Here is a 24,679-nt window from a genome sequence, read left to right on the forward strand (position 1 = left end):
TCTCTGACACTCACATTTAATAAACCTAAGAAGCAGTAAGAAGAGGCCAGAGGTGCTGTCATCCACCTTGAGAGTCTAGGCTTTGGGGGACATCATGGCTGTCCAGCAAGAAACTGGTTGCTGCATTTTTCTGAATCCCTGCCTGAGCTCCTCCTTAATGACCACATCATCATTTTCCTCCAGAGACCCTGCCCTTCTTGGACCAAATGTTCACTGCCCACATCAACCCTCTGAAGGGTGACTCACTGTTGTCCTTGTTCACTGGAAGTACTTCTCAAAGACGAGTAAGAGAGTTTCTTTTCAACATGTGAACACAGTACGTCATGGCAGGTAGTCACAAGGTAGTAGGAGAAAAAGATTTTAGGAATATCTCCACAATGTCTTAAGGAGCTTAGCTTCATGGGTAAGAAACACTTGGTAAAAAATTAAAGAAATTCATCTCTCTTGATTTGTCTCCACTAGGATACGATATGCCATGAGACCCCAAATTCCTGCTGCTTCAGATGTGTTGCCAATGACTTTTCCAACTTGAGATGATGGAACTTGGCTGGTTGTCAACGTCCAGCAGAATCAGCACCAAGGCCAGGGCAGACAGAAGAAGGGTGTGGGCAAGGGGCCTCAGCCTCCTCTAAAAACCATTGTGTGGCCAACAGATGGACTACTTCGCAGTCTTTTCAAGGAAGTGGGAATCTTACTTGCATGACAATAAAAGTTCTCAGTTCAGGAGATTATCTGAATCTCTCTGCCCTGAGTCCTCTCACCATACTTCAGGTATAGTGCCACTGGACTCCAGATTTCCGTGCATTGACTCTGTGTCTGTTATTATTTCCATTAGAGCATTCACACTATCAATAAATACATTTTTCCTACACCTAAAATGAGACTGCGCATAATTATGCCACTTGGTAGAAATCATAAATGAATGAAATTATGTATTTTTTAAAAAAACACTTTAAATTCTTATAAAGTGCATCATTTTAAGTAAATGTTTTTCTAAATTTGCATTTTCTGTCCTTTTCCCTCCTTTCATTAAACATGAAATACTTTAGTCTCTAGAGTCTGAAATATTTTCTCAGAATTTTTATGACATTTAAAAAGTTTTCAATATTTAATTTTCTAATTTATTCTTAAACTTTCTTAGAATTGCTGGTGGAATCTGATGTTTTTAAGATTAACTGAATGTGCAACGATTAACTGTTTTTAACCTAGTGGTGCCCTAGTATTTATGTGCTTCAACATAACACGGAAATGTAAACCAGCAAAATATTTTCAAGTAACCTCAGTACAGGTTACTTGAGCTAAACATTTCTCTAGTTAATATGAGAAGGCTTTTAAAAGGACAGAAATGTCCCTCTGCCTCCTAAAAGGAGACTTTTTGCCTAAGAAGAAATCACTTTTTTTAGGCAAAACTTCATTACCTCTATAATAAACTCATAGATCATTGGTGCTAGGAAAAAATCGATCACTCATTTTATTAGAGTGAACCAGACTGCCAGTACGGAAGTGTTTGACCAAAAAAATGGCAATATCATATGCTTTGACTAATAAAAAGAAAATTGCCTCCCAGAGGGGTTAACAGACTAGTCCAAGGTTAGTAACAAAGCTGGAGAAGGCAACGGGCAACCCACTCCAGTACTCTAGCCTGGAAAATCCCATGGATGGAGGAGCCTGGTAGGCTGCCGTCCATGGGGTCACTGAGTCCGACATGACTGAGCGACTTCACTTTCACTTTTCACTTTCACGCATTGGAGAAGGAAAAGGCAACCCACTCCAGTGTTCTTGCCTGGAGAATCCCAGGGAGGGGAGGCCTAGTGGGCTGCCGTCTATTGGGTCGCACAGAGTCAGACACGACTGAAGCGACTTAGCAGCAGTAACAAAGGTGGAATCCAAAGCAAGACCTCTGATTTCCCACACCAGGTGGCCTTGAATTTTAAGCACACAGAGCCGCTTAACATACCAGTTGTCTTTTTATTACAGTTTTTGTTTCCTACCACTTAAAACACTCCTGTCACACCTTCAAGGCAGAATTAAAAAGATTTTCTGCCTGAGGAATAACAAAGACAATACAAAGAATATAAGACTTGACTAGATACTGCATGGGGTTTAAATGGGTTAACTGTTACAATTTTAGTATCTGCTTTTGAAAATAGTATTTTTGGGATTTCTTTAAGAATTAGGAAAGTGACACTTTCAGTTGTACAATGTAAAAATAAATAAGAGCAGAAATATGAAGAAAAATATGAATAAAGAGAACACATAAAAGAAAACTGATATAGATATTTTGATGCATACTCTTATTTACAATTTTCTCTGCTTCTCTAATTATTTCCTTTTAAATGGAGTCTATTGTTTGCTGGGAAAAAAGAGTTTGCATGACTTCTGATGAATATTGACAAAAATGTCCTTCGGAAATATTGTTCCAATTTACACTCTCATTAGCTTTATTTTGAAAATATTTGATTCTCTCCTCCCCTGCACAGTGACTTTTTAAATGCACACCAGTCTTTCATTTCTTTTTCTTCTTTTGTGAATCACTAGATCACATTCTCTGATATTTTTTATTTATAGAAAAAAACGCAACATATAGAAATGTCTAATCAACATATGTGTTCTATATGTTCTAACCAACATATGGAAATGTCAGCTTAATGTAAATGTCCTTTAAACTATAGAGAAGAATAGTTTATTAAATATATCCCCTTAAAATAGGGTTTAAAAATGTGGCAAATAACTTCTTTTTCATCATACCATCATAAATTAGACATTCTTAGAAGTTAATCTTTATTTATCAAGATTCCACATTATATATGTATGTTTATGTGTGTGTATTTTTGTATCTCCAACCCCTTCTTTTTTCTAGACAAAAGAAATACCTGGCACATAGTTGAACTTCTGATGGATATACTATCCTCTTTTCAGTAAATGTTTAAATCTTTTTTCACTTAAAAGTTACTGATGATAGGATTCAGATGTAAACTTCAATTAATTTACTTTATGTGATTAAGTTAAGTATGTCATTCACAAAGGCTAAACCCAATTCTGAATATTTCTTCATTTAATTTACATTAATTAAATTAATTTATTCTAATTAAGTTAATTAGAATTAATTTATTCTACACATTTCTACCTTCCTCAGTCCTTTCACATTTACTATATATATTCAGGAAAAATATTCTGTTTTATTTCAAGATAACAACTTTAATGCTTCTATGAAAAGGGACTTCTCTGGTGGCACAAATGGTAAAGTGTCTGTCTACAAGGCAGGAGACCTGGGTTCAATCCCTAGGTTGGGAAGATCCCCTGGAGAAGGTAATGGCAATCCACTCCAATACTATTGCCTGGAAAATCCCATGGAGGGAGGAGCCTGGTAGGCTACAGTCCATGGGGTCACAAAGGGTTGGACAGGACTGAACGACTCCACTTTCACTTTCAGTCCTTTCACATTTACTATATATTTTCAAGAAAAATATTCTGCATTATTTCAAGATAACAACTTTAATGCTTCTATGAATAAATTTAAAAGCCTCTCTCCTGAATTCTCTGGGGGCAACTGCTCAATTTTTTCATCTTTTATTTCTAATGTAGTTCATATCATAGTAGCTCACTTTGTTTTTTAAGCTTTCTCAGTTGTTATGTAAGAAAGTATCATAAAATGAAAGCAAGAAATTCTCATCCTAGCACTGAATTCTATTCAACTGGTAAGACAAACAAAGAAAAGAGTATAAAATGTATGCAGTTTAGCATGAACTCAAATAATTATGATTCTCTTCTCATGGACGGACTTTAATCAGCATGCTACAAGATCCATTCTTTTAAATAACAAAACATAACATTAAGGTATATCCTTCAGTGAAATTCTGTTTGAATTTAATGAGACTGACAGAAAGTATACATTTTTTAAGAGGGAATCTGCTTTTCATGTGGTGCATGCTTGGTTCTGTCTGACTCTTTGCAACCCCATGGACCGTAGCCCACCCAGGCTCCTCTGGTCAATGGGATTTTCTAGGCAAGAGTATTAAATGGCAACCCACTCCAGTATTCTTGCCTGGAGAATCCCATGGATGGAGGAGCATGGTAGGCTACAGTCCATGGGGTCGCAAAGAGTCGAACACGACTGAGTGACTTCACTTATTGCAGTGGGTGCCACTTCCTTCCATGCAATCTTCCCAACCCAGGGGTCGAACCCAACTCCTGGTTGGCAGGCGGATTCTTTACCACTGTGCCACCTGAGAAACCCCACTGCATGGTAGGCACCACTCTAAACTAAGAGAACAAAGTAATATAAGACATATGAGGTGTTTACTCTCATGGAACATATACTCTGACTATAACGAAGAAAAGGCCCAGTGGGTAATATGCTCATTAAAGAAAAAAAAGATGGTACTTTTCTTATTAGATAATTATATTTGTAATTCTGTTTCCCTGCTAAATGTCATTTAAAAACATATGGAAATTATGGTGATTAAACAAACAAAAAATGAGCCATTAATCTTTATTTTCTGTTAGAATAACAGATCAGATACTAAATCAAATTTTGGTATTTCTTGGTTCTCTTTAGTAATGGATTCCTATTTGAATATAATCAGCAAACTATTTCAAAATTTATTTTGGAAAAGAAATATTCTAGGAAAATTGCTACATATTTTACCTAATACTACAATCTAAAATTTTCTTTATCACCTACCAAATTCTGTGTATTAATGGAACTTGTATTAAGAAGATTTTCTTAAATGCACAAAAGCATTTTTTAAAGTTTGCTCCTAGCCATGTATTGGTTTCCACCTGCACTGAGAAAATATGCTTTCAATAATTTATAGGAAATATATTAATATAATATAGTATTATTTAGATCTCTATTTTCAAAAAACACAAGATCTCCCACAGACTTTCAGAATTTTATAATACACACATGTACTTCTCCTATACTAAAAATGGAACCAATATCTGTAATGATCTCTTTTAAAATGTTGGTTAAGTGTCTGTGTTATTTTTGAAAATTATCAAATATCCAAGGGAAATAAGTTAGCCAAAGTGCTGTCTGCTATGTACTTCTTTGTCAAAAAGTACTTCAGGTCATTGCCAAGTTCAGGAGTACTATGTAGGGTGACTTTGAAGAGGACGTATGAAAACATTAATTCAATCAGTTCTCATACATTTTCTGTTGGTTTAAGAATCTGCCTGCAATGCAGGAAACCTGGATTCAATCCCTGGGTCAGGAAGATCCCCTGGAGAAGCGAATGGCAACCCACTCCAGTATCCTTGCCTGGAGAATTCCAAAGACAAAGAAGCCTGTCGGTCTATAGTCCATGGGGTCTCAAAGAGTAGGACATGACAGCTACTAACACTTCCATCTATGGTAAAATAAGACAATTTTATATAACTGCATAGGAGATCAAAGTTTCTTACTAAAGAGTTCTTAGTTGGTTTAGATTTCCTCACAATTTAAAGCTATCATCCTCTTGTGTAAACTCAAATATGAACATGAAAGTCGCTCAGTCATGTTCAACTCTTTGCAATCCCATGGACTATACAGTTCATGAAATTCTCCAGGCCAGAATACTGGAGTGGGTAGCCTTTTCCTTCTCCAATGGATCTTCCCAACCCAGGGATCACACCCAGGTCTCTGACATTGCAGGCAGATTCTTTACCAACTGAGTCATCAGGGAAGCCAAATTTAGTAAATCATCTCCCATCTTCAGTAAATGTTATAATGGTATTCTAACTCTATACAAAGCAAGCTTATTACTATATTTTTAAATTAAATGATAGCCCCTGCTCTTTTTTTTTTTTTTCTCTGCAACTCTGCTCAGGTATCAGTGCTTTTTTAAAAATTACATCCCTTTTTTCCATCAATTTTCTGAAGAAAGAAGACACACGATCAAGAACCAATAAAAATGTAATGTGGTTAGAAATATTTCAAATCTAAGAAAGAGCTAAGTGTAGCAATATAAGCGTTATCTCTAATAAATACTACTAAATCAGTAGAGTGACCAAAAAAGGCATTATGAACAGGAATTCAGATAGTGGTTCAGTAACTATCCCCTGCTAGCCAAAAAAAAAAAAAAAATTCAAGAAGTGTTACTGGCCAACCTAGTATTAAATAACAGAGTATATCAGGACCTAGGGTTGTCAGTGAGTAATGGACTTCATTAGACATTATATTTATTAGTAATAACAACTTCAGAAAGCAGATGTTAAGTTCTCAAGCATTTTGGTACATACTGTCTATAATGAAACAACCCCAAATAGGCATCGGTGCCATATTACTATTCTGCATATTTAAAAAATATGTTTCCCCAAAGGCATATAATGCAGTCTGTTATGAATAAGGTTAAAGTATTGAATAATTCTCCCCTTAAAATATATAGTATGAATGTGGAGTATTAGATTCATTTAAAATGCACTAATCATTATAATATAAAAGTATTTCCAGGGAGTAGATAGAGCTTAGAAAACAATGTCTCTGAAAGTCACTTAATTTATTACTTCTATTCTTTTTTATCAATGCTTTGTTTGACTATGAGCAATAGTAGGCATCAAAGTAGTTCAAAATAGTAGGCATCAAAGAAGTTTAAAAACATAGGGCATTAATCAAATATAAGTAACAATCTTATACATCAGTTTAGAAAAATTCACTTCAAACAGTAGCCTCGAATTTTTAAAAATTTCTGAATAGTAATAATTTAGTTAACTTTACAATTTAAAATTATTTTCTCTTCCATATATGCTAGCAGTTTTAATATTTTATATTAAATGAGAATAATATAATATATATAATATATAAAGTAATATATACATTATTTAAGGGCTTCCCTGGTGGCTCAGATGTTTAAGAATCTGCCTGCAATGCATAAGACTTGGGTTCAATCCTGGATTAGGAAGATTTCTAAATTTTCATATTTGTTATTCCTAGAGATATCTTCATTATTTCTTAAGGTATCTTGAAGCCAATGTATTTAGATAATGTTTCAGTATATTAAAATAAAATTATGTCAATTATTTAAATATTTTAATTCTATGTTCAAAGACACAGCTCTAGTTAAACAGTTTTTTGTTTTTGTTTTTTTTTAATTTTAGCATGTGGGAGGATTCCTGTTCATATCCAAACTGCCCAACTAATATCTAGACTTTAGTTTTTAAAACTGAGGAAAATTCTGATCTTTAAAGACAGATGTTCAAGAAATCCACTATTTCCCCTGACTAAAGTAGACGGGGTAAAATTACACATATGAAAAAACAGACACAATCAAATCCCTACAGGAAAGGGGAGAAAGAATGCTGTTCATACAAACATTGAAAATTCACTAACTGGATAATATAATCTCCAGTGTGAGAAACAAACAAACAAAATATACACACACACACACACACACATATATCAGGTAAAGAAGGCCTTACTTCTACATTACTGTGTGTTCTTTAGTATCTGAATAAGCTAATTATAAGTACTCATATTTTTGAACACTAGAGGGAGTACACAAAAGAAAAAAAAGAAAAAGAGGCCAAATACAAATATAATATTTTGTATAATATCAGGTCTTCTCAACAAACTGCTTTCTTATTTCTTACGGACATAGTGGAATAATTAAAACATATTTAAGCAATATCCAAAACCTCTTTTGCATGTCATTTTCCAGTCAATTTAAAATTTATAATGACTAATGGTAAGACAGGGACACAATGTTCAAAAAGCAGAAAAACATAGTAAATGCTGTAAAAAAAAATATATATATATATATATATACTTTCTCCACATTTTAGTTTACACACTCGATTAGAAGAAAGTAGAATTGCATCTAATGTGCTTCAAAGAGCTTAAAATGACAACTCTGATCTTTAGGGAATAATGAGCTCTGAAATCAAAGCCAGACTTGTCTGAAGGTGAGGGCCTGAAGTTACACCACATTCAGGGTTGAAATAGACAGGATGTCTCTAGAATTTCCATATGGGAGGGATAATAAGGGAGCCAGTGGTTGGGTTCAAGAAAGGTGAGGACTTAATGAGTTAGTGTTTTTTCAACATTTAGAACCTTACATGACACATAGGAAACATTACTGAGAGATCCTTGGTCCATTTCAAAGAATATAAACTGGGTTTAGTGTAGTGGGTTTAGTGAGGTGAGTAGGCAAAGCAGGGGACCAAGAGCTGCCTCCAGCCTACCTACAAACTACCACCACATGAAAAGGCAGGAAGATAAAGAAACCAGGTAAAAAGTGTTTAGAAAGCATCGACTACATGTTCTTTCTCTCTAACTGATACATAATAGTTTGATCTTTGAGAACTTTAATGGAACAAGACTTGGAAAGGCATCGGTTATTCATAAATTAATTTAATGAGCACCTATTATATGATAGCCACTGCTCTAGTTCTTTGAGATATATAAAACAAAAGTCACTGACCTCTACGAGTGAATATTCTAGATGTAGGAAACAAACAAATAATGAATAGTAGAAATAAGCTGTTTAGTATATTAGAAACTATTAATAAAGAGAGAAAAGTTGAAATAAGAAAAGAAACATAGAGGATGCCAGAGTATATAGTAACATACGGAGCCGCCAGAATCAGCTGTGGTGGGATAACACATGAGGGAAACTTTAATAAAATTACAGAGCAGTAGGGCAGAGTTAGCCATGGAAATGTGGATGACACATTCATGCCTGAAATAGCCAAGATTAATGAAGCTGAAGCGGAGACAGCCAAAAAACTAGTAAGTGAGCATGAAAGTGGAAGTCGGCATGAAAACAGGGGTGAAAGGAAATCTGGGGCCTTGTAACCACTGTAAGCACTTTGAGAACAGCCAATCATTACGCAGATTTGAGAACAATATGATGGTGGTTTACCCAGACTGCTGAGCTAAAAATGAGGGCTCAAGGAAGCAAAAGAGGACAATCAGGATGTTACTGTAGCAACTGAAGTGAGAGAGGATGTTGCTGCCATGAACCAGTGTGGTACCAGAGGAGGAACTGGTCAAATTTTACAAATATTTTGAAGGTACAGCCAACCAGACTGATGAATTTAACTCTAACACTATCCATTGACTTGGGAGAGACTGCAAAACCTAAGTTTTGAGGGAAAGAGAAAAAACAGTATTCCAATTTGCACACAAAAAGGTGAAGATGTCTCTTAAGACATTCAGGTAGAGATACAGAGAAGACCACTGATCTTAAAAAATTAGAAGGTCTGGAGAAACCAGGGTTCTCTGCCATGGGGATTCTCTAGGCAAGAATACTGGAGTGGGCTGCTATGCCCTCCTCCAGGGGAACTTCCCAATCCAGGGATCGAACCTAGGTCTCCTGCATAGCGTGTGGAGTCTTTACCATCTTAACCACCAGGGAAGCCCCAGGTAGAGTACAGGTCTGATCAAAGGGGGTTTAGGAAAGAGTAAGATGAAATAGGTGATGGCAAATATAAAACTCAGGATATTCTATAGAAGAGAGCTAAGAAGTGGGGCGGTCATTTTCAAGGCAAGTGGAATCAAGAGGGCTTTACTATTATCATTATTTTCACTTTTACATTCATGGGAATCATCTGGGGAGAATGAACAAAAAACAATATAGCAGAAATAGGTGAGAATTGTTAGTGATTTTCTTGAGTAGATTAGAAAGAACAGGCTGTTATGTACAAGCAGAATTACTGAGTTTTAGTCCTTAACATCTTTAACAAGTATTACTCAGAACTGGATCCTCAAATTTAAGTTCTTCCTCAGATAACAAGAGTAAGACTTCAAAAATGTTGGGATAAATATTACATGGTTACTAACTAAAAGAGAAAGGTTACTAACTTTTTTTAAGGCACAATCATGGAACGATTGTTAAGGAACACAAGAAAACACAGCTGAGTGGCATAGTGACCATAAACATGAGGAATACAGAATTCAAGTTGGGTAAAAACTGTGATGTCAAGATTGTCTGGGATGGTCTCTGCTTTACCGCCCAAAGAAGAGGCGATAAGGCCACGCTATAAAAATGGAACTGCTAGATATCAGCCTGGAAGTCTGGGTTTGTTCATTTGACATTTTAAGTATCAGGAGAATAGTGTGTGATCTTTTAAGCAGGGGAGTGGCCTGAAGAAAGCAGTGTGTTAAGAAGATTAATCTGGTAGTATTTAAAGAATGAACTGGCAGAGGAGAGCTGAACAAGAGACAGACAGCTCTAGGGCTAATAAAACATCATCCATGAAATTCATAGCACAAGGATAGGAGAGGTGGCAGCAGGAAGGCAGGCGGCCAATCTGAAACCCCCTATTTAGAAGAGTTTACAAGACTTCCCAATGATTTTACGCTCCTGCTGTACCAGGAGCTTTTCTTTCACAGCCTTTAACGGGCCTTAAAAAATATTATCTCTGTTATTATTTGAATAATGTCTTCCTATTAGTATGTAAGTTCCAGATGTCAGGGGTGTTGTGTGTTGCTCAATACTGTGCTTTTATTCCCTAGTACACTGCCTTGCATATAGTAGCTATTTAAAGAACGTAGAAATTTAAACAAAATTTTTGCATAAGTATAATATATTGAGGCATAATCAAAGACGCTCATGCAGCATATCAAAGAAGCTTACGTGGAAGGAGAAGGAAAAGAGAAGTTTCAAGAACAAAAAAATGAAGACAGACAAGAAGGGAAGAACAAGAAGGGAAAGTGTGACAGATGAGGTAGAGGAGGAAGGAGAGAGAAAGAGATTATACTGAAGTTAAAAGCCCGTAAAATAGCAGAGTAACACTGTTGCTGCTGAACTGGGAAGCTGTACTTCTGGACAAGGGTCTAGAGGGAGAAGTATCAAGAGACCAGCTCCATCTCTGCTCTCTACATTGGTGGATCAGCCAAAAAGAGCATTTGGGCTTTCCCATAACATCTTACAGGGGAAACTCAAAACAAATATTTTGGCCAGCTCAAGTTATCTCTCCATTTCAGCTTCCTCATACGTGAAAGTGAAAGTGAAGTCCCTCAGTCATGTCTGACTCTTTGAGACCCCAAGGACAGCAGCCTACCAGGCTCCGCCGTCCATGGGATTTTCCAAGCAAGAATACTGGAGTAGGTTGCCATTTCCTTCTCCAGGGGATCTTCCTGATCCAGGATCAAACCCACACCTTCTGCAACTGCAGGAAGATTCTTTACCACTGAGCCACCAGGGAAGCCACGATACTGTTAGGCAGCTCAATAATTTGGAGCCTATTATATAACTCCACAAGCTTCTCTACTCATCTGTCACAGAAGAAAGTGAAACAACTGTAAAAACCCCAGACATTTCAGAAAACTTAAGTACAGTAGTCCCTTTCTACTACAATTTGAAAACAACAAAAGAGAATAAAAGTTATTGAAACAGTGACAGACTTTATTTCCTTGGGTTCCAAAATAACTGTGGATGGTGACTGCAGCCATGAAATTAAAAGACATTTGCTCCTTGGAAGAGAAGTTATGACAAACCTAAACAGCATATTAAAAACCAGAGACATCGCTTTGCCAATAAAGGTCTGTATGGTCAAAGCTATGGCTTTTCCAGACGTCATGGACAGATGTGAGAGTTGGACCATAAAGAAGGCTGAGCACCAAAGAATGGATGCTTTCAAACTGTGGTGCTGGAGAAGACTCTTGAGAGTCCCTTGGACAGCAAGGAGATCAAACCAGTCAATCCTAAAGGAAATCAACCCTCAATAGTTACTGGAAGGACTGATGCTGAAGCTGAAGCTGCAATGCTTTGTCCACCGGGTGTGAAGACTTGACTCATTGGAAAAGACCATGATGCTGGGAAAGACTGAGGGCAGGAGGAGAAGGGAGAGACAGAGGATGAGATAGTTGGATGGCATCATCAACTCACTGGACATGGGTTTGAGTAAACTCTGGGAGACAGTGAAGGACAGGGAAGCCTGGCATGCTACAGGCCATGAGGTCACAAAGAATCAGACATATTGAATGACTGAACAACAAATTCTTTTAAATTCATTTGAAACTTCTCTATATAATGTTCAAGATCAGGAAGTACCCATATTAGTTGCTCCTTTATTTTCTAAGTCATAATATAAAAATAGAGATGTCATATTATTATTAATGTTTTTGCTGAAGAGTAAATAAGTCAAAAGTAATTCACTGCAGTACCTACTTATTTGAAGGATGAAAACTACAATGTCTAATCAACCCACTGTTAGTTCTGCTTCAATACTGGTGTCCAAAACTGAGTACAACCCAACAAAAACAATGTTATCACAAAGAAGTAATTCACTCACAACAAGATGAAAAGTTTTATCATTTGCATTAGAAATTGAAGAAGCAGAGTCCATACATATACAGATACCAGGGGTAAAAAAAACTTGTGAAAAACTCTCTGGAAGACAACTTGGCAAAGTGGATTGAAGACTTTAAAACTTCCACACCCTTGATTTCTAAACAAGTGGAGGAAAAGGAGGAAAATCCAGAGCTTAGTGGTTAAATGCCTGAGTTGTGCTATGTGTCCAGTCATGTTCAACTCTTTGGGGCCCCATGCACTGTAGCCCACCAGGCTCCTCTGCCCATGGAATTTTCCAGGCAAGCATATTGAAGCAGCGTGCCATTTCCTACTCGAGAGGATCTTCCCAACCCAAGATTCAAACCTGTGTCTCTTGAGTCTCGTGTATTGTCAGGCGAGTTCTTCACCACAAGTGCCACCTGGGAAATGCCTGGGCTGCAGCAATAAAATGCTGAGCAATGAAGCCTCACTTACAAGTGAGGGACCCTGGCAAGTGACTGTATCTCTGACCTCTGTTTTCTTATCTGGAAAACAGTAACAACTCTACCTTCCTCACATGTCTGTTTTGAGAATTAGAAGTCCTAATATTAAGAAATATACTTAGAACAGTACCAGGCAGAGGGTAAAAATTTCTTTGCTGTTTTTATTGTCAAAGCTGTTCTTTTAGAGATCCTTAACAAACACAAAAACTTGTTAATAAATAGGCTGTTGAACATTCAATTCAGTTCAGTTCAGTCGCTCAGTCATGTCCGACTCTTCGCGACCCCATGAATCACAGCACGCCAGGCCTCCCTGTCCATCACCAACTCCCGGAGTTCACTCAGACTCACGTCCATCAAGTCCGTGATGCCATCCAGCCATCTCATCCTCTGTCGTCCCCTTCTCCTCCTGCCCCCAATCCCTCCCAGCATCAGAGTCTTTTCCAATGAGTCAACTCTTCACATGAGGTGGCCAAAGTACTGGAGTTTCAGCTTTAGCATCATTCCTTCCAAAGAAATCCCAGGGCTGATCTCCTTCAGAATGGACTGGTTGGATCTCCTTGCAGTCCAAGGGACTCTCAAGAGTCTTCTCCAACACCACAGTTCGAACGCATCAATTCTTCGGCGCTCAGCTTTCTTCACAGTCCAACTCTCACATCCATACATGACCACTGGAAAAACCATAGCCTTGACTAGACGGACCTTTGTTGGCAAAGTAATGTCTCTGCTTTTGAACATGCTATCTAGGTTGGTCATAACTTTCCTTCCAAGGAGTAAGCATCTTTTAATTTCATGGCTACAGTCACCATCTGCAGTGATTTTGGAGCCCCCAAAAATAGTCTGACACTGTTTCCACTGTTTCCCCATCTATTTCCACATTAGGGGACCTATAAAGTAACTTACAATAGATTTATATAATGGTTATGATCTAATAGTACTCCAGAAAGCAGAAAACATCATTGCACATAACTTCATAGTTTTACATGACTTTGTCTATGTTAAAAATACACATACAAAAAGACAGAAGGGCTTGTCTGGTGGTCCAGTGGTTAAGGATCCGCCTTGCAGTACAGGGGATGTATGTTCAAACCCTGGTCAGGGAACTAAGATTCCACATGCTATGGAGCAACTAAGCCTGAGTGCCACAACTAGAGAGTCTGTGAGCTGCAATAAAGACCCAATGCAGACAAATTACATAAACAGATACTTAAAAAAAAAAGATGGAGAGAAAATGTAGCAAAATTCTCAATATATTTATTTATGTGTGGCATTAAAGACAACTTTTGTTTTCTCCTGTTTTTTAGACTTGTCCCAAACTTTCTATATTATTCATACACTGTATTACGTAAGAAATCACAAAAAAAATGAAATATTTTCTTTAAAAAAAATTAATACCCTCAGGATTTGAAGCAAAGAAAAACAGGTGGAGCAGGAATTTTAGGGCAGTGAAAATACTCTATGGAACACCAAAATGATAGATATATATCATTAGACATTTGTCCAAAGTCACAAAATGTCTGAAATTAAGAGTAAACCCTAACATAAACTACGGACTTTGGATGATAATGATGTGTTAATGTGGTTTAGTCACTAAGCCATGTCCAACTCTTTGCAACTCCATGGACTGCAACACACCAGGCTTCCCTGTCCTTCACTATCTCCTGGAGTTTGTTCAAACTCATGTCCATTGAGTTGGTGATGCCATCCAGCCATCTCATCCTCTGTCACCCCCTTCTCATTTTGCCCTTAGTCTCTGTATATCCATCAATTATACCAATGTACCAATCTGGTGGGGGATGCTGATAATGCAGGATGATACATACGGACAAGGACATAGGGACATAGGAATCTCTATACCTCCTCCTCGATTTTGCTGGGAACCTAAAACTGCTCCCCCCAAAAAATAAAATACACAAGTTAATCTTTTAAAGAAAAAAAAGTACCCTTCATTGTTACCAAACTTTGATTTTCAGCTCTATGTCAGTTATGTACATATCAATCAGAAATTAGTGAGCATATTACTGGAAATTTTCCTTTTTAATTTTAAAAAAATTGCCCATGCTATTTTTCATGAACTAGTTCTATAGAAGCTTCTATAGTTTAATTTATTCGGGAAAAATATGTTTTACTCAAACTTACATTCTATCTTTTTCTTACACTTTGTTTTAATTACCTGAGATCCTCAGAGCAGTAAAGGTAGAAAAAAAAATAATGCAGGTAACAAATTACTGCATTGGTTTTATTATCTATTACTTCACTATTGCCTGAAGTACACTATTTATTACTTTCAGTCTGCTTGAATTTCTTATCAGGTAATTCTCTGAGTCTTAAATAGTTTAATGCATTGGAAATAGAGAGACAGTAAGGGATGGTTACTGGTTATTTTTATTTCCTCAGAACCATGCTGCTCTTTTAGTAACATGCTAAGCCATCATGCTTAAGAAAAGAAAAACTAAAAAGCATTTTAGCAGGTAAATATACTTGTTTGAGAAGGCAGACTATTGAGTAGAGTAGCAGAACTACAGCTATAGCTGCAATTGAATTAACTATGAAATTTTACTCATTCACAATTTTAGAACTTAGAAAATACTGCAGAGATTATTCTCTGTAATTTGTTCAAGTAATGAATTTTATATGCATGGATTCATTAACCAGAAAATATTTGGTAGGATTTCCCAGACCAATAAACTACAGCACTTCATGTGGATAAGGGTAAAAACATTTAACAAAACAGAAATATTTTGTAGATAATTGTTAATTCTATTTTGTTGTTGCTGTTAATTCGATTAATTCTGTTTTCAATGCCCCCCACAAATGGATCATTTCCCAAGGTTTTCAAACTTTTTAAAATTAAACTTAATTTTATTTCCTTTTATGACATTATAAGAAAAAAGATGAATGCTTTCCAATCCATAGTCACAAAGCTGACAAAACCTTCCCACTCATGGAGTCCCATCAGTCAGTGACTGTGGGGCAGACAAAAGAACTCATCTTAGCTGATTTCTCCATTAACAGTATGTCTATTCACATGGCTTAGCTATATGCTATATACATATGTGTATGTATATGTATATATACAGATATATGTATGTACATATATACTTAACTCATATGATAGTCATGTTACTTAAAATCATAAAATGAAACAGTTTGAAAAATTACCAAGGCTATAAACAGTCTAAATGAGAATCCAACTAAAGCAGCAATGAATTTTGTTTCCAAGTAAAAAGCTACTTATTACATACTCCAATATTTCCCTAATCAACAAGATCTGTGATCCTATACTAACACCAACACTTGATGCAAACCAAGTTTGCCAGTGACTTCATTAAAGAGCTTCCCAGGTGGTGTAGTGATAAAGAATCTGCCTGCAATGTAGGAAACATGGGAGGCTAGAGATGTGGGTTTGATCCCTGAGTCTGGAAGATCTGCTGGAGGAGGAAATGGCAACCCACTCCAGTATTCTTGCCTGGACAATTCCTTGAACAGAGGAGCCTGGTGGGCTACAGTCCATGGGGTCACAAAGAATTGACTTCTACTGAGTGACTGAGCATGCAAGCTTCTTCATAAAGAACAGGCAAAATGATATGAAGAGCTGTCAGATTATATGAGAATTATTTTTTAAAAGCACTCTTTCTTCTGCATTACTTCATTAAAAAAAAAAAAGGATCATTCCATACCTAATAAGCCAGAAATTGCTAATTTTATCCCTACAACTTTAGCATTTCACCACTAATTTTTTCTCTGTGTATAAAAAAGCAACATGGAATTATCTTGCACTCCAATGCTATTTCCCCTCCTCAAGTCCTCCTTTCTACCTTTTCAAACCTTATCCACATCTCAAAGACCCCAAATTTTCCTTTTCAACTCTTCATCCCCCCTAAGAGCTTAATCATCATGAAAATCTCCACTGTTTATTTATATTTTCTTTACTGGGGTATAGTTGTTTAGCAGTAGCAGCAGTTGTTTCATAAAATCTCCACTGTTTAATTGTAACAGTTGGATATGTGAGTTCCTGTATATGGCACTGATCCATTTTTGTTAATCATGACAATCTGAATAAACCATAAGCTTCTTCAAATTCATATCTTACCATCTTTTTTAAGCTTCTACCACTCTTTTCACCAAAGGTTTACCATACTACTAAGTACATAGTAAGTACTCGTTTATAAATCTACATATTCTTATTCTCAAGTCTCTTTTCTTAGATCACAGTAAGAGTACCCACTAAAAGCAGCAATGTCTTTACATAGTATTGATGCTGAAAGACAGGATAAATGTCTCCCAAACAACTCTCTGAGTTCACTGAGATCAGAAGCTCAAACTACTCATACTAGTAGCAATAAAATGATAACATAGTATTTGGCACACAGTAACTACTGAATAAATATGTTTAATTATACTTAAGGCTCCCCCTTAAGAAACTCACATTATTTCTGAACAGTCAAGCTATCTGAGGTTTTACTAAATTCAGAGGGCAGAATAAATCTGCCCTTAGACACTATAGAAATCCCAACCCTCTTCTCCTAATATTCAATCTAATTATAAATGGTTAAGGAACAATAGCTAATGATAAGAGATACCAATGGTAATGAAATGTTGTTACTATTAAAGAGTTCCAAGTACCTACTATTCTATTGGAATCCATCCCACTACCTGAATTGACTGAAGTTCAGAAAACTTCTAAAAAGAAAATAAATTTCAAAACAACCTCAAACAAAATTCCAATATTGTTGGTGCAGAATTTATACAAAAATAAAGGAAAAAATATTCAAAAAAAGATACTGCATTGTGGATAGAATGAACAGGGGGAAAAACAAATACCATATGGTGAATGATATAGTAATCAAGTCATAATCACCTTCATATTTTTAACTTCTGTTCCAAGTTAATAAGAGCTCTGTGCTAATTTATATCAAAATACATCATGGCCTAAAATTACACCTTTGCCAATAAAAGAATTAGAATTCTAAATGCAACAGTTTGTATTTAATATATTCCTATGATAACCTGCCAGAATAGCGAATGTAGTACCTGATAAATAGTGATATTTATATTTACAAATCATAAGCATAGACACTAACAGGTTTTTCACTTACTCCCCCATTCAAAATTACGTCATAGACATGTTCAGTCATGTGTGCTACATTATCTTAAAAAGATAAATGCTGGACAACTGCAAGATGTCATAGGTTAAACATGCCCTATAAATATTTTGTTCTTGAAATAACTCTCCTATAATATAAATGGCCAGCGTTTTGAGATTCAGACATAATATATACAACTCCGTGTGCAAACTTAGGAAGATGATATCCTCCTCACAAAAGTTAACAATCACATCAAATAATTTATCATTCATAAAGTTTACTCGTGAGAGTGAAATCTTAAATCAGTCAGGCCCCAGCACCCAATCAAAGCTTACAAAGCATCAAGTCAACATTTCATCTTTAGATATGCCTGGAAGACAGATCCTTTAATTTAATTGGTTGTACATTTTCTATGCTTTTCTATTTCTTTTACATACCGGTTTGCTTGGTGTTGTTTTCCCTAAAAAAGAAAAATCCTCAAGCAAATGAAAACACAGAAAGAGTGAAAGGGAGAGAGACCCACAGACTCCCTGATTTACTTCTTTGTGATTCCAACCAAGATCTATGGTGAGGTTAAAAGTTTCACAATACATCAACCTGGTCTGCAAACACCCACAAAATAAGGATGCAAAGCAGAACTGGGACCATGTGCAGTTTCTTGTCATTTATGCTGCCTAAAATAGAGAGTGGAGTGACACATGGTAATATAAGAAGTATTTGCCCAAAGATGCCATTTTCATTGACTACCTTTCTCTTTATCTCAGGCTGCTGGATGAAACAGTAAAAACGTTTCTGTGCTGATGTAAGTTTCCCACATCCCCCATCTTAGAAACCTCAACAACTGAAAAGCACAGTTCTACCAAAAGGAACGTGCAAAAATTTGTTTATTTTTTTAAAAAAAAAACATCATTATGTTTCAAATGAAAACACAACCTGCCAAAGATGTCAAATAAAAGGGTAACAAAGAAACAAACAGCATCTTTAGAACTGAATTTCAATGCATAACCTTGCCATCTGCCAACCAGTAGTGAAGCAGTGATCCTAGAGAAGCCCTGAAACATGAACAAGTAAGTTTCCTCCTCGGATTGATCACCTGTATCACTCTCCGCTTCCAGGTTAGTAATTATATTATCGATGGAGCAGCTTCCAAGAATGACACTTGCCATTGCCAAACCGAACCCTGTTGATAAATGGGCCATGTAAACAGACTTGCATTTGGTAACATTCGCTGAGTTCAGTTCACTGAATGGGGAGATGTGAAGAAAAAAAGAGTGTGGGGGCGGGGGGGGGCTCTATCTTTACATTTGGATTGGAAATTGGACAAAAGAGGTCAGTCTCTAGAGGCCAGACATCCAAAGGACCCTCAATCTCCTCCCACTTGGCCTCTAAAACAGGATTACATTTTGGATCTAGACTATGCCCCACCCCTTCCCTTCCCACCGTTGCTACCACCTTAGAAGTTACCGCGGTAGCTCTCCTGCGACTAGGGGTGCGGATTCTCTGACGCAAAACAGCACCGGCACCAATTCAGTAGCGGGGAACTACTGGGTTGGGACAGCCACCAGCTCCTCCAAGAAGCCACCTTCGGGCTCGCGGGAGACCCCACCGCCCCATCCCTGCCCTCGCCCCGCCTTGAGCTGCAGCGGGAGTTACGCATCCTCAGCCTTGACACTGTCTGTGCTTCTTTCTATCCGGATCAAGGCTGGTGGGGGAGAAAGGGTAGAAGTAGAATGGGGGTTCGTGGGACCCAGGAAGAACCAAAACAGTCCGGGTCCCCAAAAGCTAGAACTCAAGTGGCCAGAAGCTGGTGCACACGCATCACACACACACACACACGCACACATACATGCACACACACACACCCCGAGGCGCTCTGTGCCCCAGCTTCTATGCCAACTGGCGATAGGACGGGAAGAAGAAAGGAGATGGGGTAGCGGGCAGGCCCGGAGTTACTAAGGAGTGCAGCGGCTCCCTCCTGAACTGCGAAAGTGAGGAAGTCCCAGACCCTTCTACATTCCCACGTCTGAGATCTCCTGCAAGCAACCTCGGGTCGCTTTCCTCCAGCAGGGTCGAGGCTCGGGAAGCGGGGAGCAGAGCTGGAGTCGAGCTTCTCCCAGGCTGCCCTCCAGGGTCTGGCTCGGGGCCGAAACCCGCCCCATCAGCCTTGGTCCAGGAAGGCTGCCAGGCAAGGAGCGACAAGCCTGGGAGAGCAAGAGGGCAGGGGAGAAGCATCTTGCACTCTCAGGCCGGTGGCTGGTCTCTTCCTCTGTCGACACACCCCCAGTTAACCCCCTACTCTCTCTCTCACACACACACACACACTCACACACACACTTAGATACGGAGACTCGCATGTTCACCCCTCCTACCAGCCCAGGTCCATCGATTAAAAAACACTAGTTGATTTCCTCCTGATTAAAAACAAGAAAGTGCAGCAACTTCTCGGGAGTCGCAGGAGCAGAGCAAGTCTATCCGCAGGCGTTCTCTTTCTATAGTTTCCTAGGAGTTAAGAAATCTGGCGGTCCCCAGTGAAAAACGGACCCCTAGTGGGTAAAAGACAACAAACTCCTTCCCCAGCCCTCCACCCCCCAACCCCCGCCACCTCTCACCTCCTTAAGTTCCTTGGCCACGTCCTTCAGGTCGCCCAGGACTAATTCCAGATCCTCCACGATGATCTTGATCTGTTCCTTCACCTTGGTTTTGGAGGCTGCCGGCGGTCCCTCGGCTGGAGAGGACGAGGAGGGGGTCCCCTTGGACTTGGCTGACATTCTTTGGGGGCAAGCGAGGCAGGTCAGCACAGGCGGGCCAGCGGAGGCTGCTGCGCGCCCCGGTCCCCCCACATTCTGGACGCTCCCCGGGCAGCGGCGGGTGGTGGCTGCGCTCGGCGCTCGGCCGGGCGGCCGCACCGTGGTGGTGCTGCCATCGGCTCCACAAGACACGGCGCTCGGCGCCGGGCTGCAGACGGGCGAACAGCGCGCCTGCGCCTCCGCCCGCCGCTCTCGCGCACACACGCGCTCGCTGTTCCCCGCCCGCGCGCCGAGAGGGGCGCCGGGCCGCCGGCCCGGCTGTCAGCTGCAGTCCCCGGCACGTGCCTCCTCCGGGATCTCTCCGGAATACCTGGGCGTCTGGGAGCAGGGTCCTGCCCACCCTCTCGTCTAGATCCTGAAATGCCCTCCCTCATTTGATCATGCTGGATGTCTTTTCACATGCAGCTTGGATTCCTGCTGTTTCCCCACCAGCAGGGACCAGGATCCCCACCACACTTTTTCTGATCAATTAATCAAGAACCACAGGAGGGTCAGAAGTTGGATTTAGGGTTAGTAAAAGCGAACCTAAATGTTTATCCAGGGCGAGAGTATGTCCAGAAGGCCTCCAGTCACTCTTCTACTCAGCTAAGAGTTAACAAAGACGAACAGGTTTTTGTTTTTGTTTTTGTTTTTTTTTTTTGAAAAAAAAAGGAGAGAAGTCGGTAAAATTGACCCCTCACCCCCTGGAATCATGATAGTTAAACAGTGTTCTTGAAAGAGGTAGCTTAATCCTGCTGATTCCACAGAGCTAATAGAGGATTTATTAATTGCAAGTCCTCTCACCAAAAAATCCCCTGGGAGACTGAGTCATCTTGGCTCTACTTATCTGGGACAATTGTTTGTTTTTTTGGTTTTTTTTTAACTGTCCTTCCTCTTTTCACGACCTATGCTGATGTATGTTTTGGGTAGAGGGGGAAATACACCGGATCTCCTGCTGTGAGAGAGACTAAGAAGAGTTTGCTTCCAACTTTTTTCTTTTTTGTTTTTGTATCTATTTCAAGTCTTTTGCAATTAAATAAAGAGGAAATAACTTTTTGACTGCTCTGTTAAAAAGATCTAGGGAAGGGAGTTAATAGCAAGCCTTGGGTTTCATTCTCAGTAGGTGGCTAGGATTCTCATTAGTTAAAAGTTCTAATTTCCTGAGTGGCAAACTCATGGGTTATTAGCTATTGACCTAGAGGGCTGGATTTAGTTTGTTTTCTTCAGTGCACTCTACTCCAAATTATTACTTTAATAGGCTTCCCATTTGGTCATGCCTTAGCAGGCATCTCTGTCTCTTACTTCTCATACCCCAGGTTGTTCCAACATGCTTCCATACAAGAAAAAAATCTTGGCAGCTCCCCTCTTCCTAGTCCCTTGGGCCCCTCATATTCAGTCTCTTCATTCTGAATAATTCATCTTGATAAATCCTTGTAGGTCTTATTTGCAATATGGAAGGAAAAAAAGACACAACAGAAGAAAAATAGGAATTTAGAAGTGGTGTCAAGAGAATTTTAAAAATTAATTTAAAAATTTAAAATTCATTGAAAAATCAGAGGCAAAAGAAGAAAGGTAGAAAGCAGAGGCTGCTGGAAAAAAATTAAAATAAGACAAGAATAAAGAAACCAGTGTGCACTAGGTAAACTGGAGAGAAGAGGGAAGAAATAATTATGTGTTAAATAAGTAATATGCTTGAGTTCTCTAAGGTAAAGAGAATATATAGTTTTAAATGACCATGTGTCTGCAGGTTCTTTATATTAAAAGATGTAACAGTAATAAGTATATACAACAGGTTTACAAACTCCTCCATTGTAAATTCGTAATCTTTAATTATACTCTTACTTAATATCAGAAGAAGAATAAGTGGTCAGAAATGGCAGGAAAGAAGGTGAGAAAGAGGAAAGGTGCTACTCCTTTATGTCTGAATTTTTGACTCTCAACAGTAGACAAGTGAATAGAAAAGCCCTCAAAACTCAGAAATAACAAAGTTAGGCAAGAATACTGGAAAATAGGAAAGAAGATGGTGTCTTGGTGGTTTTCTCCCACAAAGTAAGTTTCATTAATATAAGAATATTTTCATGCTATGCTAAATCTCCTTCACTGACAATTTAAAATTTTCTTTTCTCCTATAATATCTATGAAATCAATCCTGAATATTCACTGGAAGGATGGTTACTTCATGAAGCTGAAGCTCCAATACTTTGACCACCTGATGCCAAGAGCCTACTCATTGGAAACGACCTTGATGCTGGGAAAGGTTGAAGGCAGGAGAAGGGGACAACAGAGGATAAGATGGTTGGATGGCATCACTAGCTCAATGGACATGATTCTGAACAAACGCAGGAGAAAGTGAGGACAGGGAAGCCTGGTATGCTGCAGTCCATGGGGTCGCAAAGAGTTGGACACCAATTAGCAACTGAACTACAGTAGATGAGTGGGTCCAACTATTTTGGATCAAAATTGAATCATAATTATTACTATAAAACATGCTATGCACATCCATATCACAAATTACTCTTAAGTAAAGGCTATCCTCCATCTATATATCTATCAACTGTAAATATGATATGGAGTTAACTGAAAGGAAAAAAGTTAAAATTGGCTTCCAAATCCAAACTATAACAGCTAGACAGCCCCCAGCAGTGATGACTACCACTATCTATCAGTCATTAATCAGGTATGCATAAAATATTCCTAAAGAAGAAAGTTTTACAAAGAGAGTTAAACATATTGAGGGGAAGGAGACAGAATGAGAAGAACAGAAGGATATAGTCAAGTCTATTCACTCTATTTTTTTAATCACCCTTGGGAAAAATTGGGCTTCCCTTGTGGCTCAGCTGGTAAAGAATCCACCTGCAATGCAGGAGACCTGGGTTTGATCCCTGGGTTGGGAAGATCTCCTGGAGAAGGGAAAGGCTACCCACTCCAGTATTCTGGCTTGGAGAATTCCATGGGGTTTCAAAGAGTCAGACACATCCCTTTGATGCATCCTGTTCTTTCTCAGAGATTAGTATGTATGATGTTTTAAAGCCAACTTACGGTGATCACACAGCAAAAATGACACCTAATAAAATTTCTTACTAATGTGTTCATAAATATGTTTATGTACTAGTGGTAGAGGCAAATGAGTACATATGCAAACCACATCACTTATAAACTTAGAATAACAGACTGCTAATAAAAAAGTATCTTATTTTTTCTTTTAGAAATGACTGTGCAGCCAGCATTTTATTCTTTCTGTCTGTTTAGTCAGTATTTTCTGAGTGTTGCAGCAGGAAGGATTGGATAATTATAGGAAATCATCTACTGGTGGTTTGTTCAGTTCCGGGCACTTATCAATATTCTCCTCTGTGTGTGTTTAATCTACTGAATTCAAGCTGTAATAATTAACCTACATGAGGAATGCTACAACACTGCCATACTTTTTAATTCATGAAGAACTCAAAAAGAACCCCAAAATATTTTGCTGGCAGCAGGTTTTATTACTATACTATCATAATAATGTTCATTGCATCTTTAAAAAGAGGATAATATGCATAATAATGGCAACACTGTTTTCACTTTTTTTTCTTTTGCATAAACTTTGTAAAATCCAGTGAAGTCATTAGAGATTTTTGAAAACATTAAGAAAAAAGAAAAAAAATGGGGGAGTGACAACTTTGTCCCCATCAAAATAGTTTTCACTGGGTGAAAAATAATGGAGAACAACATGGATATCTATGAGAGAAAATACTGCTCGTGAAATGCAACAGAGGAAAATGAGTTCCCCACATGCACACTAAGAAATATACTGAACATGATATGTCCAGGCCGCGATTCTCAGAGACACTAGAGCTTCTTAGTCTTAAGAAGAAGTAATTCATCACTGCTGGGGGCTAACTAGCTGTTATAGTTTGGATTTGGAAGCCAATTTTAACTTTTCTCCTTTCAGCTAACTCCATATCATATTTACAGATTGATAGATATATAGATGGAGGCTAGCCTTTACTTAAAAGCAATTTGTGATATGGATGTGCATAACATGTTTTATAGTAATAATTATGATCCAATTTTGATCCAAAATAGTTGGACTCACCAATCTACTGTTACAGTTCAGTTCAGTTCAGTCATTC

General features: G+C 38.3%; 1 protein-coding gene across 1 annotated transcript in view; it reads right to left on the reverse strand.

Moving 5' to 3' along the window:
* The window catches only part of PRR16 (proline rich 16), a 176,571-nt gene extending 156,022 nt beyond the window's left edge, over positions 1 to 20,549 (reverse strand). Inside the window, 1 exon segment of the mRNA XM_052644242.1 lies at positions 20,391 to 20,549. Coding sequence (XP_052500202.1) covers positions 20,391 to 20,549 — 159 coding nt within the window.
* Between the last annotated feature and the right edge of the window lie 4,130 nt (positions 20,550 to 24,679).

Source organism: Budorcas taxicolor, chromosome 7 (genome assembly GCF_023091745.1).
Source record: "Budorcas taxicolor isolate Tak-1 chromosome 7, Takin1.1, whole genome shotgun sequence".
Lineage (NCBI taxonomy): Eukaryota > Metazoa > Chordata > Mammalia > Artiodactyla > Bovidae > Budorcas > Budorcas taxicolor.